The 18,044-nt window shown below is 43.1% G+C and overlaps 1 protein-coding gene and 1 long non-coding RNA gene across 2 annotated transcripts; one reads left to right on the top strand and one right to left on the bottom strand.

Moving 5' to 3' along the window:
• The first annotated feature begins 1,142 nt into the window (after positions 1 to 1,142).
• Positions 1,143 to 9,891, top strand: LOC310690023. The gene is made up of 2 exons (XR_014517798.1): positions 1,143 to 4,823; positions 7,612 to 9,891. It is a non-coding gene; the product is annotated as an uncharacterized lncRNA (long non-coding RNA).
• Positions 9,892 to 12,052: 2,161 nt separating this feature from the next.
• SOSTDC1 (sclerostin domain containing 1) lies at positions 12,053 to 17,217 on the bottom strand. The gene is made up of 2 exons (XM_083468668.1): positions 16,920 to 17,217; positions 12,053 to 13,328 (listed from the first exon to the last, which is right to left on the bottom strand). The coding sequence occupies exons 1-2, from the start codon at positions 17,113 to 17,115 to the stop codon at positions 12,913 to 12,915; spliced, it is 612 nt and encodes a 203-aa protein (XP_083324794.1). The 5' UTR covers positions 17,116 to 17,217; the 3' UTR covers positions 12,053 to 12,912.
• Positions 17,218 to 18,044: the final 827 nt, after the last annotated feature.

The raw sequence follows: 18,044 nt of genomic DNA on the forward strand, positions 1-18,044 counted from the left end.
CAGACCCTAGGCTACTCCACTTGGCATCAGGTGCACTTCTGTCATTTCTTTGCCGTTCCCTCACTCTTTGTCTCCTTGTTTTGTAGTAAGCATTTGGCAAGGTGGCTTTTGCTTGTTTCTCATGCTCATCAAAATCTTCTCTTTAAAAAATCCAGAGGTGAACTGTACAAACTTGCACAAGAACTCAATAACAGGTCTTGTTTCTGAAGGGCTTTGCTGACATTGTGAAAATGACCCAGCACACTTATACCTCTAAGATTCTGATTTTGGCTGTGAACTAGCCCCCCCCCCAAAAAAAAATTGAAGTTGGGCCCTAGAGTTTCAAATTGGTCCCCACTGGCTGGCCCTGAGTCTCATAGTTGCTGGGCCTGAGTTGCCCTGCCCTCACATGAAGTCTTGGGTTTGCAATTTTGGGAGAGGGGAGATTGTCTGCTGGGGGCAGTTGGGCTGGGGAGGCCCCCTAGATTTAGAGGCCCTAGGCTTCAGCCTACTTAGCCTATACATAAATCCAGCACTGGTCATGCAATTTGACATTCTCGTCTATGTGTCTCTATTAATTCCTGACACTTCATTTTAATCCCTGTACTCCTTAGCAATCATTGGCTCTTAAGCAGGGTCCAGTGTAGCACAGATGTTTATTTCCATATTTCTCTCTCACACTGATTTCACAGCATATAGCTTGGCAGTAATTTCTTTCTGTTACTGTGTAATGCTGTTACCCTCTCTTCATGAGTGATTATAGTGTAACGTCCGAGTGCTACTGAACTGACCAGAAGCCGCTGCACTTGTCACCAGCCTCTTCTGAGGTCTAGGTCAGCTGTTTTGTGCAGCCTTTTGAGTTAGCCGCATGGAACGTACAACAGCTGTTTGTCAATTACTGCTGAGGATTATACTTACAAAAGCAGGTGTTAGGAGAAGGGTGGGGGGACCATTGATTTTCCAAAATTATCTAAAGTAAGACAAGTTACTATTCCAGTTCTGAAAATATAATCCAGGGCATAGGACTCTCACAGAAAATGGAGCCCTCTAAAGAACAGTGACAGTTTCACCCATGTGCATTTCATTACAAATTATCGTACATTTATGTGGAAAATCAATTCCCAGGGGGGCAGTGGTGGGCGGGAGGGAAGCCTGGTGGGCTGCTTGGTTGTGCAATGTAAGCAACACATGTTGGGGGCAGGCAATTGGCCGGGAGGCTTATGCTTCAGCGGTGCTTGCATAATCGGCAGCTGAAACAATTAAAACTGTTTATTTTTACTGCATTTATATATCACCTTTCTGCCAAACCACACAAGATGGTTTATTTTATTATTTTATCATAACTGCTTGCAGTCTAAATGGCATGACATAAGGGAGGCAAGGTGAAAATAAGCAAACTGGGGCATCAGCTCTTTATCCTGTTACATAATGACCAGCTAAAATGGCCACTGCTGGATAGAATTGTGTTGGGTTACTACAATACTTTCCATGTGGGATTGATCCAGTGTTTGCAGCTAGCTTGCTTCTGGGGTAAACTATCAACAGAATATAACCCCTTGTTTGCAGGATCCGCACTGACTCCTAAAACGCTTCTGGGCCACGTTCAAAGTTTTGGTACTCATGTTTAAGACAAGTAGGAACCAGGTTGCATAAGAGACTGCCTTGCTTCTTACATACCCAGTAACTCCATGTATTCTGCAGAAGAATCTCTTCTTGAAGTTCCTAAACTATCAGAAGCCCCTCTGCAACAATTTAGAGCAGGACCTTCAATGTAGCTGCCTCTGTTTTGTGGAAAGCATCCCTGTTGAGATGTGACAGGCACCCATTCTCATTTTGAGAAGTTTTTCCAGCTGAATGAAAAAGCTTTAAATTTCTGCTTTGGGTATTTATCTGTATTGTTTAACATTTATCTCTAGGCATTTTGTTATATGGTTGTGAATCACCTTGAAATCAATATGAAAGGAGGTTAATTAATAACAACTTTTGACCCACCAAACAATGCAACCCATAAGCCATGCATTGTGCCACACATATTTTTTGTTACCTGAGTTAGATGACAAGAAAAGTGAATCAAATGCCCAGCATTATGTGACTGATGGGTGCCTTCAGCTTGAGAGTTACATCTTGTTTACATCTGCTGCTTAGCAAGCAACTTCTCAATTGATCTAGAAAAGGGTTGGAGAAGCTTCTTCGGTCTGAGGGCCACATTCCCTCAGGTACAATCTCTGAGGGGACTCGTGCAAGTGATGAGCAGAACCGGTCACAAAGGTAGGAGGAGCAATAGAAGTGACTTTTTACCTTTGTTCAATAGTCTACATTCCTGCCACGCAAAAATCAGAGGAGTCTACACATCCTCCACACACATCTCTCCATCCAGGTAAGCAAAAAGTATAATCACAGTTACCAGCACAATCTAGCTAGACAAAAACACCCTAGATTCTAGAAACACTGAATTCTAGACAAATGCTCTGCTTAATCTTAACTATTCAACAACTTACAGGGCTGAGTAATAAATAATTATTAAACATTAAAATTAAATTATACCCAAATGGTTTTCTTTTTATTAAATCCTATTAAATCTGATTTTTTTAGTCTGGAAAAGAAGAGGGGTGAACCAAGAGATGTTTACCTTATCTGCTACTCTTTGAGATCATTATTTTTCTTGCTAAACATCTCTTTGTGTGATTTTTTTAATGGCCCAGTGGATCGAAAACTTAGTAAGTTTGATCATAGCAGAAATACTTGCGCTTCAGTATGACTGATGTGAATGTGCTACTCGGTTCCTAGTTAGAAATATAGGGAACGTTTGCGCTTTTAAATTTTTTTGCTAAAGAACCGATGTGTCACTGGCGCAATTTAGTTTTGCTTTCAAGTAATGTAAATGGAGTTCACCAAAAGATTTATCACCCTGAGTTAACGATCTTGATAAAATCTTGCTTCTCTTATCTTTTACACTACTGCTTTGGGAAGAGGCCATTGCTCAGTGGCGGAGCTCACACTTCGTTTGCAGAAGGACCCAGGTTCAACGCTTGGAGCTTTCAATTAAAAAGGAATTTAGACAAGTTTAGTAGGGCAAATGGCAGGGGCCCATGTGCCCCAGAGGACTGAGGGTGTTTGCCAGCATCCCTTTCTCCTTTTTCTTATCAGGACGGTGTATTGGCAACAATTTGCACTGTTAAGCGAAGAAAGAGTATAGGTGAGGCTGCAGCCACCCGCTAATCTTCATTTCATCAGAATGCCTCTGGGCTCTACCCTAGCAAAAATGTTCAAAAGAAAAGAAAAAAAGAATGGTCTTCCATTCCTGCCACAACTGGCATGTGCTCACCCCCAACATGAATTTGACCTTTGAGCATTCCATTCAAATCGTCAGAACTCTTCAGCTAAGGGCTGACTGTTCAAAACAAATCTTGAAAGGCCCAGTTGTTTCCTTGGCCTGCTAACTCATTGCTGAGGGAGAAAACCACCTCAGGGGTGGTTCTCCAGGCTACTCGCAAAGTGAATATGCTTTGCTGGAGACCTCCATAACCTTTTACGTAATTCCCGAGTTCTTTGTTCCATGAGGGATGGTGTAACGGGGGGAGTGGGGTGAGACTGAGCAGAAATGAAATGGGTGCAATCTGCTCAGTTCTCCTTGGAAGAATTTAACAGCTGGAGCAGACCATTTCTGGTGCTAGGGTGCTCATCAGGTATTGTTAGGGAGGGAGGGGATATGGGTATTGTTTCCTAGATTTTCTTCCATTCCCCATACACCATTCCACATATTCCCAAACGTCTGCTGATATAAGGCAGCTCTCCATATCCCTATGCCATGGGTCTTGTGAGGGATGGATGCCGACCAACCAACCAAGTGTCTTGCAATATATGTGATCTATATTCCCTTCTTGAGAGCACAAATTGAACAGATACTCATTATGGTATGCCATGATCAACTGTGAGAATCTTAGCACCCTAAGAAGCTTATCCTGGGTCAGATTGCTGGCCCATTCACTGAGCATTGTCTGCAAAGGCTAGCAGAGGATCTCCAGGATTTCAGACATGTATTTTTCTCAGTTCTTCTCAGAGATACCAAGGATCGAAAGCATTAGTTCAACTTCTGAGCCTTGGGGTACATCCTAGGGATACATCCTATGCATAGTCTTAGCTGTGGGGTGGGGAGAAAAGGGGGTCGTGGTTTGCGTTTTTCCATTGACTTCAGTGGGAGTATGTAATTTACCTCTTCCACTGCCTTCTTAGAGGGTGGAGAGAAGCCACAAGCAGCAGGGAGTTCCTCCTTTGTTCATGTCCTGCTGTGCTCCTGCTCCACCCATTCTTCCCCTGCTTATGCTAACAGTATCCTGCCAGAAGAAAGGCTGCTTTGGTGGTAGACTTTGCTGGCATAAGGGTATCTCTGTGCCCACATAGAGTCTAGTCTATTGTTCCTATCCCCACATAGTGGTACCCCCTTAGGGATGGGATTGCACTATGAATCATCTTTTCAAAACTTCTGGCCCAGTTTCAGCAACCATTTCTGATTTAAGGAATATGTGTAAAAACCCGTATCCTTGCGTGGAAAACAGCCCCTGGCAAAAGTTGTAATACTCCCATTATGAGCCAGAATTATTTATTTATATTATTTCTTTCATAAGGGCTTTGTGTGTGTGTGTGTGTGTGTGTGTGTGTGTGTGTGTGTGTTAAATTTACAGCAACTCTTACTCACCCTTCGAACATCCTTAATCCTTTCAGAAGTATTCAGTTGGCCACCGTGCTTCTCATCTTCTTTGGAAGTGAGAGAGGAGAGAGAGGAAAGGAATGTACTTGATCTGCCAAAAAGAAAAGAGGAAAAAAATCACGGAAGAGGTCCCTAGGTATATAAAGTTTGCAGCCAATAAACTTGTTGTTTGAAATAAGATTAGTAAATGAACAATAACTGCAAGTGTCGCCAAGGAGAGTAGAACACCATTAGAAGCAAACCATAACTGTTTCTCCTGTGTATTTTCTCCACCGCCACTCATACATGCAAAACTCGGAGTGTTTTATGGATCTTTTCTGATTTTATCTTATATGTTGTACTCTGCCTTGCAATATTTTTATGAAAGTGTGGGTTATCCATTCATAAATAAATAAATAGAACAAGCCACGAGGTCACCTCCTCCAAAGTGGAAGAGTGTAGTTATACTGCATATCTTGTCAAGTTATATAAGACTTCCGTAGGTCTAGGTCCCTGCAAAAGTATGTCTCCAGCTAAGTATTACTCAGAATAGACCAACAAAAATTAATGGACCTAAGCTAGCCATGTCCATTCATTGTCTATTCTATTTAGGACTAGTGTTGGATACAACTCAATGACCATCTTCCTGTAACTGCCTTAGGAGGAGAACACACTTCAGCCATCAGGGCCCTCTTGGAGCTCTCCAAGGTCCTGTTCTTGTTTGCCCTCTGCTTTGACCTGCCTTCACTGGACAATGCCTGCTTCCCCAGTGAGCCTCAACCTCCCACAAATCTGAAAAAGCAAAATTTGCAGATTAGAGGTGTCCAGTCCAAACGGGGATTGGGACACAGGGAGAGGGGACCTCAGCTGTTTGTTCCTGCTTTGATCAGCTGTTTTTTGGGGGCGGGGGGGGCGATCTGGAGTTAAATGGCTAAAGACTCCTCCATGCCATAATCCCAGTTTGGATTGGGGCCCCCATAATATACTACCGGCTTTTCAAAATAGTTAGCCAGTGACTAATTGATGTCTGTTTGATCCCAAAAAGTTCTAGAATACCGTCTTAAAAGCCCTTAGCTCTCATTCAGCCAATGAATTAATGACACATATTGAGTGAGTTGTTGTGCTACTCATACCTTGTGAGGAGGTGTGTGTGAATCTGACTTTCTGATATGGTTTGTCTCTGTAGATCATGGCATAACTATTATATGACACAAGACACACACACACACACACAACCACGATGAACTCCAGTAACCATGAAACCAACCTGATTCCAGCCACCTGCTAAAAAGCATTCAGGAATATTCTGAATTCACACACATCTTGGCTTAAAGGTTAGCACATGCAAATTTATTTATCAAGTACAAGATACTCAACTCCTCTGTGAGATCCAGAACTGAAGCCAGATCACAGACAAGAGATGGCCAGGTTCAGATAATGGCAAACTACCACAAGTCTTTCACCCTTTTTGTTAAGCAAATGGGAACAGGATGACCAAAGAGAACTAGGCAGGAAATTCTGGAAGGAATTATGGAAACTGCAGGAATCACTCAGGCCACAGCCCTCTCCCATCTATACTGGTGTACCTTGGCAAATTGGTATTTAAAAACCCATTCAATTCAAAGGTCAGTTAGCTCTCATAGCTCCAACAGGACAGAACTTACCCAGGGCTTTCCAGAACTCTTAAGGACAGGTATACTTTCCTCCCCCCCCCCCTCCTAGTGTGAGTCTATGGCAAAATTGTCAGGCCCATTCTTCTGTAAGCTTCATAGAATAGTTAGGAAATATTTAACTCTTTAATTAAAGTGTGTATGTATTGTAATTTGTCACCTGCTTTGACTGTAACCCTGCTGTCTAAAGTAGCATTTATATATACAGTCATACCTCGGGTTGAAGTAGCTTCGGGTTGAGCGTTTTTGGGTTGTGCTCCGCGGCAACTCGGAAGTAACAGAACGCGTTACTTCAAGGTTTCACCGCTCATGCATGTGCAGATGCTCAAAATGACGTCATGTGCGAAAGCGGCGAATCGCGGCCCGCGCATGCGCAGATGCACAGACACAGGTTGCGTTCGCTTCAGGATGTGAACGGGGCTCCGGAATGGATCCCGTTCACATCCAGAGGTACCACTGTATATCTGTTCTGTCATGCCTATTTTATATAATAAACCAAGCTTTCTTTATTTCTTTGTGTGAGAGCTTCTTGTGGGCATAAGGTTATGGGTTAACACACACATCATAACTCCCAGCAAACCATCCTAAAGCTCTCAGAAGTGTGTATATGAGCATGCATGAGTGCTGGCTGCACACATGTGGACACACAGACCTGCAGCCTTTAACCATACATTTTTTCAAGGATTTCATAGACTGGTCATTTTCTTATATTGGTGCATTATGCTATAAAGTCACAGCCTCACAGAACTGCTAGTCTCACCAGGGAATTTTGAAGATCTCCTCTGTAATACCCATCACCCTTGGTTCAGCTACCCTAGCAGATAGTTATCAGGTAGCTGTGGTGAATCTATAGCCTCATCCTATAACCAGATTAGTTACAGTATAAAATGTCTTATTTACTTGATGCACATTGGTGCCCCTGAGTGCATTCTACATTTCAAGAAGTTGCATTCCAAATTCCAGGCATCCCTGCTTCTCATTTCAGGAACTGGAAGATGAGAAGCTTGGTTGATTTTTAAAAACAGAACAGGCTGTTCAGCCATGTGGCAAAGATACTGCCATTTCCCAAATGTGTTAAGAACAAATTTGGAGCATTGCAAGAAGTTAATTGAATTCAGTATTGTCATCAATATGGATATATTCTCCAGTTATTAGAGTATGGAATATCTCCATACCAGGGGAAACAGAGAGGTCTTGAGTTGTTGTTTTTTTTAAAAAATGTGCATGCAATCCTTTACACAGAAGTAAGTCCCACTGTGCTTAATTTACTTCCAGGTAAGAGTACATAGGATTGCAGAGGTTGATGCAGAGGAGGAATGAGAATGGATAGATCTGTCTGCTTCTGTTTATATCAGGCTCTTCAAGCATGTTTCCACATCAAGCTGCATTTTAAAAACAACAACAGAAATATGCACATTGTATTTTCTCCATAAAATATGCATTTTTATTCTACCCTAAAATACATATTTTGGTGTGCATGGTAACCTAAAATGCTTGTTTTATCTGTATTTCAATATTCATTTGTTTTTTGAATGATCAGTTTGCGGTTCTGTATTGAAAAATTGAAAGATGTGCAAAAACCAAAGCTATTTGTGTTCCAGTCTGCACCTTAGCCTGCGAAGTGAATGGAGTCAGCTCACTTTAATATTGCAGACCCAACAAGATCTCCCAGCATCCCTAGGAAGAAATTGACATGGGCAAAACGTGAAACAATTTGAAAAGCTGGATGGCTTTCAAAAAGATGCTCAGGCAAGTCTTGTTGTGGGGCTGATGTTCAAGCAAAGGGAACAAGTCTAGTGACAGACTGTCTGCCCGGCTCATAAATCTGCAGACAAATTTAAGTTTTCACCTGGAGCTACATTTACAAGTATGTCAATGAAATTAAAATCAAAGCCCCTTGCCTGGCCTGCGGGAAAGGAAATGCATCATGAGAAGAGAATGCTTTCCAGCACTCGCGGATCCTTCTAAGTTTTTGAAATCCTCTAAGTTAGCACTGTAGCAACAAGAATCCCAGAGTGGAATGTGTTGAACACGCTCATGATTAATGTGGCAGTTCTTCAGGAAGGATGTAAAGGTCAGGTTGAGGAGGACTCTGGTTATTTATGAGGCAGAAATCTTTTAGGTATTTCCAAGGGTGTTATTCAAGTCAGCATTATTCTGTGACTGAACTTGGATTTGACATTTCTGGGTTTCAAAGACAGTTGAGGAGAAATGCCTAGCAGGTTGTGTGTGTGGCGGCAGTTGAAAGGGGAAACAGAATGAAAATTAAGCTTCTGATCGTTGTTGCAAACATGTCACAAACTTTGTCTCCCAAACTGGGAATCTTTTAAAGATCTTGTAGCTCGCTCCTTCCAACCACCATCGTATGTTGTTCCTCTGTATTTCCATGGTGCTCTCAAAACAGCAAACATGGCAGAGGAGAATGTATTTCCTTTCATTAAATATAACCCTGATTACTCCTTGGCTCTAGGCATTTTTCATCAGCAGATAACAGTTCACTAATGAGGTTGATATTGCTTTTTCAGCTGACTCATGCCAGCACTGGGATTAATCAGTTAAGGGGGGAAAATGTATATCCTTGTTCATAGACATAGTTGGCACTCTATATTTTATAAACCAAATGACAGAAGAATTGTGTTCTTTTCTAGGATACTTTTCTATTATCTGTTCCAGCAGATTATTGTTTGGCTTTGAATGAGTCTGCTGTTTAAATGGTGGCACCTTTTTCTCTTTTGCAAACTGATTTTGCATTTTAGCGTTACATATTGGCTGGATCCTGACTGATTTAGTCACACTTTAGTCCCATGGATGAATCTGTTTCATTGTTTTCAATGGGACTAAATGACGTCTGATGTAGTCTTAATCCAACCCATTGAATTATTAGATTTTTGGATGGCCTTGCCCTAAAAGGTTGTCAAAAATATTTAAATAAATGAATGATGACAAAGTGTATATACATTATGTAAAATAGTCACCAAGAATCATCAGAACATAAGAAGAGCTCTATTGGATCAGACCAAAGGCCTATCTAGTCCAACCTTCTGTTCTCACAATAGCCAATCTGCTTATGGAAAGCTCACAGACAGGACACACTTTCTGGTTGCAGCTTCCAGCAACTGGTATTCAGAGGCATATTGCCTCTGGTTCTGGAAGTAATATAGTTATCATAAAATAATATGCATTGGTGTTGGTTAGAGCAAGGTGCTGATAATGCCAAGGTTGCAAGTTTGATCCCCGTGTGGGACAGCTGCGTCGCAGGGGGTTGGACTACTAGATGATCCTCAGGGTCCCTTCCAACTCTACAACTCTATGATTTCTATGAAAGTCTTATCCTCCAGGATAAAATGAAATGTCTGGTTGGTTAGCAGCCCTTGGGCAGTTCCCACATGTGCCCAAAACTTTGCCCAAGTATCGTGTACAGCTGATTTTACAGATAACTCATTCTGAGTATCTCTGGAACCTGACCATAAAGTTGCCATGTAGTATTTAAGCATTGTTTAATTGCTTGATGTGCCTATGTCAATAAAAAAAAAGGTCTTCCCTAGTTAATTACAACATGGCTGGAATGGGGGGTGTTAATTTCTTTTGCAGGACGTGCTTGCCCCACCTCCTCTGTTTGCAAACGAATGTGGCTTCCAGACACTACTGGATGGACTGCTTGCTTGCAAAATGAATCATGATCTTTGAACCAGCACAAGACATTCTACCCAAATGAGGCAGAGCTACCACTGACCTCCTCTTTTTGTGTGTTTTCCTGCTGTGGCAGTAGTCTCAGTGTGTCAAGGCTCTCCAGGGCTTCTCATCTGGCATTGTCTCCTTCCTTGTAGTTTAAGAGTAGTTCAACTTGAAAGGCTGTTGCTGTTCAAGTTTAGACAGTATTGGCCATGGCAAAGTGGCAGTGCTATAGCCCTTTGCCCACAATGCTTTGCTCTCAAGGAATAACCATTCCTCAGAGCAAGATGCAGCTGACCAGAGAGCCCCGTATGAGTGCTACTGACTGCTTTGTCGCAGGGGCAAAGTGGTGGTCTTGGGTCACAGCCACACAATACATTTAAGAAGATAAGAAGAGACCATTGGATAAGGCCAGTGGTGCAGCTAGTCCAGGGTTTCTGAAACTTGGGTCTCCAGCTGTTTTGGGACTACAACTCCCATCATCCCTAGTGGCCAGGGATGATGGGAGTTGTAGTCCAAAACATTGGAGACCCAAGTTTCAGAAACACTGATCTAGTCCAACATTCTGTTTTCACAGTGGCCAACCAGTTGCCTATTGGAAGCCTCAAATGAAGGACCTGAGTTCAAGAGTGCTCTTCCCACTTGTGATTCCCAGCACTCAGAGGCATACTGTCTCTGACATAGAGGCAGAGTATAACCACCATGGGTAGCAGCTGAAACTCCATGAATTTTCCTAAAGACATCCAAATTGGTGGCCATCATAACTTCATGTGAGGGCACTCACACCCATGTCTCTCCCCCACAAGAATACATAAGACTGATGCATATCCCTGACCTCCCTGGGTTGCTTTTCCAAAAGAAAGATGTGATTGTTTCTGAGCATTCATTTGAATGTTTCCCATATGCTATGACTCTTAGAATTAAAGGACATGGTTAGCCCAGGATTCCCCCCGCCCCCTTGCAACTGAACCCACAGCCCTTCCACACAAAACTCCACTCCATTTTCTTCTGACACTTTCTTGATTTCAGAAGCCTAAGTGGGGAGCCTCTCATTTGTTGCTATTTTTTAAACAATTGAGAGTCAGAAAACCTTTCTGATAAGCCACTTACCCAGAGGTCAACTCATAGATCCCAATTTACCAGTAGAACACTGCTGTATGCCAAGGCCAGATGATGCCTATGTTATAATACAGTCTTCAACCATCTTAAAAACAATTCGCTTCCCTCAAGCCACTAACTGCACACTGCAGTGGCATCACCGAAAGGAGAAAGCTAGGGAAAGCTCTGAGAGTCTGCTTCCTATGCAGCCCTATGAATACTGGAGGTTGAACATTGGCATTTCTGTGGGTTCCCAGAAAGCACACCCTGCTCTTCCCCTTAGGCAATGGTGATCATGCATGATGTGTGGGGCAGGAGGCGAGTGCTTATATGGTATGAAACTAAATAGATCCACTAGCGCAAGGATTTCTGCTTGTGCCTTTTCCTCTCAATCTCTCTGGACAACCTTCCCAAATCTGCTCCAGAGGGTTGAGGAAAATCCCAGCACAGATTAAGCAGGGGGCAGGGGGAGTCCCTTCGCACAGTAGTGATTCTATTTTCATGTATACCGCCCAGGGGCAATTTCCTCCATGCCACAATCAATGTCCCCTCCACAAATGTCTGGTGGTGGTTTGAACAATAGCCCTGGGTGTGGTGAGGAGGAGCTGCCCTCTACACAGTGGTGTTACTTGAGTTTATTTGGACAGGACCAGGACAGGGAAAGGGCAGTGGCAAGATCGAGGCTGTGTAGGTGCGCCAGCAGAGCCCATCTGGTGTTTCCACTGATGTTCACCAACCCTGAACTCACTGCTGCTGTGCCCTGCTTCAGCCCGATCTAGGTAAGCTACAGCAATGTTGGAAGGTGGCTGAACAGGTCCACCACCCCAGCAGCTATGGGGTACCAACCCAGAGTACCCTGATGTGATCTGCCACTCAGAAACAGCCCTTACTCTATGTCACTGATGCACCTTTCTTTTATGTGCTATTAAACCAAGGACAATAACAATGTTGTTGATATGTTTTTATTAAAAATGGATGAAACTGATATGAAGTAAGATCTACTTTTTTTTACCGCACACATAAAAAAATACAAATGCATTTTACAGTGTATTTACACAACATTTCCCACGTTTCAGCTTCCTTGAGTTGAAAACCAAAATGAGAAACTACAAAGGTTAAAATATCTATTTTACATTATCTACAAAATGTATATCCTACTCTGACCAAAAATCAAAGGAAAACACTTTGATGCATGTGGGGAGGGGAATGATAAGACATAAAACAGGCATCTTAAAAAATATAAAACACATCAAAGCTCATTAAATAATTACATTAATAAATAGCTTTTGTTCAAATTTACTTTTGAAGCTGCTGTCATGCGTATTTTGCTTTTGTTAACAAATCTGTGGATACAAAGGTTTGGAAGAAAATGATCAGCACGAACAATGCTTCCCCCCCCCCCCCACTCCCGGTGTGAAATCCAAATCATTCCTTTCCTTTTAAATGAGAGGTGTGAGACATGGATTAAATACTTGATTGAGAACATGTGCCCATAAAAACACAACAGCAGCTCTCTACAATATAAAACATCGCATGTCCATGTCAACAGCTCTTTGTTTCCAGTAAAAAGAAGTTCATTGAGCTGTAGGTCTGGAGCCCATCTTGAAAATATAGATGCTCAACCCCCCCCCCCAAGAAAAAGGTCCTTATGCACAGAATGCCCTTTTGAGTTTGGTCAAAGCCACAAGTATATGTACACCCAGCTGTGAAGCAAACAATGACATGGTAGAGTTTTCGTTAGGCAGTGATATCTGTAAAGCAGGCAATTCATTGATAAGTTCAGATTTTAAGATGCATGGCTGAGTTCTAACTTGGGGGATGCTTCATGGATTTGCTGTTCCTTTTCCTCTCTTTATGATGCTGCGCGGGCTTTGTTTGAGATGCTCCTTCAAAGTTATGGCTGGATTCGTTGTGTTGCCTGGTGTACCTCTTGCACTTGCAAGCCGTAACGACAGTTACTTTGTAGGTTCTTGTACTTCCATCTTGACACTGAAGCTGAATCCTTTGGGTGCGGGTCTTGTCGTTGACACATCGCCACTCCTGTGAGCTCCTTCTGCTCCAGTACTTGGAACCATAGCCTCCTCCGATCCAATTAGGCAACACCGGCAAAGGGAGACACTCCCCAGCACACACCAGCTCTTTCAGAGGGTTTATGCTGGTACATTGGCCATCGGAAATGTATTTGGTGGATCTCAGTTCCCGGCATCCAACTTGAACGCGACCTGTCAAAGGCACAGAACATGGAGGTCAACACTCAAATTCCAATGGCCTACATTTATTTCTTGCATCAGAGTAGCTCACAAAGCCTTGGTACCCATGTTCATATGTCCTTCATGTGGCAGAGGGATGGGGCTCCTTCCTGCTGCACTATGTGTAGATGATGTAATATGCAAGCCAGGAAGTCCATGTCAACATCCATCTTTTAAATTATTGCTCCTCCCCCTTGCTGCTGCAACCACCTTCTCCATACGAGTAACTGTTTGTGGATCTGCTCATGCAGGGATTCACAGAGTATTGCAGCAGCTACTTCTGTGATCACAAAATACTTCCCATCACCCAAGCAGCCACTGTAATTTCCCTTGGTTCCCTGCAACACACATTGTACTGCACATATACGCCGGCCACAAGAACACTGGCACCAAATCTCTTTTGAGGGTGAGAAATTGTGTCAGCAGGGCTTCCTTGGATGCTGGTATTGTGCATTCAGCTCTTGTTCCACCATCTGAATGGTGGTGGAATGAGTGGGGCATGCTTCTCCTCAGTCACATGGAGACTGGGCAAATGTCTGAACTGGGGCACAGAAAAGGTCAACCCCTGGCAGTCAGTTGACATTTCATGGATGTTGTGGGTGATTATTTGGTATAATATTTTCCCACTATAGATGTGTACTTCACCTAGCCCAGTGTTTCCCAAACTTGGGTCTCCAGCTGTTTTTAGACTACAGTTCCAATCATCTCTGACCACTGGTCTTGCTAGCTAGGGATGATGGGCGTTGTAGTCCAAAAACAACTGGAGGCCCAAGTTTGGGAAACACTGATCTAACTCAATGGAGGCCAGGTACTGATTATTGGCTTCTACTTCTCCCTCTGGCCCAGGGGTGGAGAACCTGTGACCTTCCAGATGTTGGTGGACTACAGCTCCCATCAGCCTCAGCTAGCCTGGCCAAGAGTCAAGGATAACAAGAGTTGAAGTCCAACAGTGCCTGGAGGGCCACAGGCTCCCCATCCCTGTTCTGGGCCAAAACTGAATGACTAAAGCTGTAATGTAAGAGTGCAGGTCTAAAAGCTAGTGGGATTGCCCCAGAGTAAGTAGGTTGCTAATTGTGGCCTGTTTGTATATTAGCTGCCTCAGCTTCTGATGGTATCAGAAGTAATACTGTGTTAAAAGCTTCCATCCATTTACCTGACTTGCATGAAATCATTGTCCTGGATCTTGATCTAAGATGGATTTGAGCCAAGATGTTAAGTATTTGTTTAGCTAGTGTGAAGATTTATGCATGTTGTTTTGGGAGTTTAGGAAATTAATATGCTGGATTTAAATAACAGCAATACAAAAAAGCTCAATGTATGCATACCATCTTCAAGGAAAACTCTAGCTCTGAGGAAGATTCTTAGAAAACTGTATTCTATACATTTTTCTTTGTCAAAATACACAGTTTTCTTCAGGCGACAGTATTACAGTATTGCAACATTGCTTGTCAGTATGCTTACTTAAAACAGGTAATACTGCTAAACCTGAGGCAATATTATTTCATTTTTTAAAAAAGGCAACTGACATTGTACCAAGGCACTGAACCAGCCGCAAATACAGACATGTTTGTGCCTGCTTACATCTGCAGAGATATACCCTCAACGAAGTAAGCACAATTCCTTATTTTAATAATTACTCTTTGAAATGAACACACACCATGAATTTCAACACACACCTTTCACTCTTCTGCTTTCTCTTTCTTAAAGAAAGTGGAAACTGTGCAATGTTATTCAAGAGCAATGCAAATAAGCAGAATTATAGTTAATGAGCAAAGCGTCACGCCCATGATATTTCAACTTATGTTTGCTGCTTTGATTTCAAGTAGATTTGAATGACCATTTTAGAAGAAGAAGAAGAAGAAGAAGAAGAAGAAGAAGAAGAAGAAGAAGAAGAAGAAGACATATTGACTTTTTTGCAGTCTCCTCAATATGGAGGGATATTTGTCTGGAAGAGCTTATGGAAAAGGTTTGTCTTATATAGGCACAACAGGCCAACTCAAATTTACCAAACCTTTTTTGGGGGGAGGGTGTTAGGTGTAATCTAACACTCCATGCACACTGGATTTTGCAACAACTCCGTTTTTCAGGAACCAGCAGGTATTCCTTAAGGCACACTCTGCAAGGACGTTCTTTTGTGCAAGATGGCACCAATAGGGTTCGCACAAGAGATCTCCTCCAAATTCTAGTAAGGCAAAGCTGAATTTGCTAATGTGCCAACATGCCATGTCCATCAACCAATTCCCTCTCTATGCTGACATTCTGCAGGAAGTCCCCACCCAGGTTTTGTGTGTGTGACTATTTATTACTTGAAGAGACTGCAGCTTCACCGACTATTCCCCACTCACTATTTTAAGAGGAATAGATTTCTGCACACTGTTCCTCACCCAAATAATTTTGATCCAGGTTTGCATCCTGCACCTGGCTCAGGAATGTGAGTGAAAGGAAGTGGTTACCACTTTGCATTGTCTGTCTTCTTCAGTGGTTGCATGCATACAACTTTAGCTCCCCTCCCACCCCCATAGTGACAGTTCACTGACAATGAATGCATACCGGGCTGTTCATGTAATCTTGCATTGACAAGATATTTCCTGTGTATTTAAGCTATGCTTAGCAGAAATGCAGGCAAGCCTTTTTTCCTTGTTTTTAAAAAACGTGGTCATCAACTTTTTTTTACTCTTTTGGGAGGCAAGGATGTTCTGGTTTATGGCTCAAGTCAACTCGACCACCCACCCCCACCCCGGAAAAAAAAATTCCCAATTGTGCCCCTCTTTTTTTCCAGCCAAAAGCCCAATCAGGGGAGCAGGGCATTTTCAAAGGCAAGTTGGAGCAGAGATCCCGGGTAGGTTGTGAACCTGTTTGTTGACACTGACTAGAGGAGTTAAGCAGGTAAGTGCTAATTCAGGAAGTAAAAAACAAAAATGCTGGAACCAAATCAAAGCTTGGCTGCTGAAAGTAAATGTTAGCTTTGTGAAGGGGCACAGACGAGTGAGCTAGCTGAAAAGCCCGCTGAGAGAGAGAGAGAGAGAGAGAGAGAGAGAGAGAGAGAGAGAGAGAGAGAGAGAGAGACTAGAGGAGAGAAAGCATTGTCTCTCCTGAACTACAGTACTTTGTCCCTTACAAAGACGCTTTATGAGAAATGAAAGGTAATCTCAAGTAGCTCCCGATTTGGAAGGAGAAAAAAATAAATAACCGAAGCACTTCTCTTTCTCTCCATTTAATATTCTGTCTTTTGCTCCCTGTTCAGATCTCATGAGCGCAGGATCCAGGAGAGAACTCCCAAATGCAAAAAGCCTGGATCTAATTTGGAATTACTAATAATAAGCCTGTCACGTTTTTGGCACGGGAAGTCATTCATTTTTATTTTTATTTTAAAAAAGCGTGCTTGGAGACCGCCCCCCCCCCTTGAGACGGAGTTCTGCACAAGAACTTCTAAAGGCATCCTTAATGGCAAACAGAATTCGACTTTTGAAACATCGTATGTAAAATAAAATAAAGGGCAGGGACTGTACTTGAGGAGGGAATAACGAAGAGAGCGCATCTGTACAACTCCAAACAGATACTTACTGGTCCGGTCGAATCCCGGGTGTCTGCCTCCATTTCTCGCTTGGTTCAAGGTGCTGTTGTTGCTGGAGCTGGCCGGAATGGGTTTCACCACGTGGGAATAAAGGATCTCGGTGGCATCGTTCTTGAAAGCCCAGCAGCCCTTCAGGAGCAGGCAGGCAAGCAGAATGCCAGAGAGCTGAAGAGCGGAGAGGAGCATGGCTGGCTCAAGCTGTGCGCGCGCCTGTTGAATCCCAGCTCCTGCTGCTGCTGCTTCCTCCGCCGCCTTTTCTGCAACTGTGAAATTCCTCCCAGAGACTCCCTTTATATAGTCCCAGAGGCTTGGCACTCGTGGAAGTGTAAGCTTGGGGAGAGCTTCAGGATGAAAACACAGACAAGGAGAGGGTGGGATCCCCTGGAAGCAGCAAAGGATTCTTTTTTTTTAACCAGTGGAAGGCTGGAGCAAAGGAGGAGCTTAAGGGGGGAAAGTCACTAATTGCAGGATTCCTAGGCCAGGTTTTTGAGGATGGGGAGAGGGAGGGAAGGAGGGAGGAATCTAAGAGCTGTTCAGTAGCAACCAGACACTGCAGAGGGGATAAGCTGGCTTGCCGTTTCTGACACTCTGCATACCTGACTCCCCCTCTCACCTGCTGCATACTCACAATACCTTTAAAGCACATTCGAAGAGAAATCTGGGCACTGTGGTTAAGGGTTGCTGGTGGGAATTGTAACTATGGGAGGGCTGAACTACAGTGCCCAGAATTCTCTGAGGGGGAATGGTGTGCTTTGAACATGTTTGGATTCAAGGTTTCAGGTGAATGCAGCCTGAATCACTGTTGCCAGCAAGGATTTGCCTTCCTAAGACTTTCTACTACTGTATTGGGTGGGTGGGTGGGTGGGTGGGAGATGGATTTTGTCATTTATGTGAAAGATGCAAAATTGTTCTGCACACTGCGGAAGTGGTTCAGGGCAAGCATACTTTTCTGGAAGGGGGAGAAAACGGCAGCCCACTATATGTGTCCCGTGAATAATTTAATGATGGCCTAGAGAAGGATTTTAATAATGTAGCTTTGATCAATGCAAAGCTTTCCTAAAGCAACGTTTGTGTTAGGGGAATCGTCTCTTCTCAATGTGCTAGAAATTCTCTGC

The sequence above is a fragment of the Podarcis liolepis genome, assembly GCF_965112155.1.
Source record: "Podarcis liolepis genome assembly, chromosome: 12".
In the NCBI taxonomy this organism is placed as follows: Eukaryota; Metazoa; Chordata; class Lepidosauria; order Squamata; family Lacertidae; genus Podarcis; species Podarcis liolepis.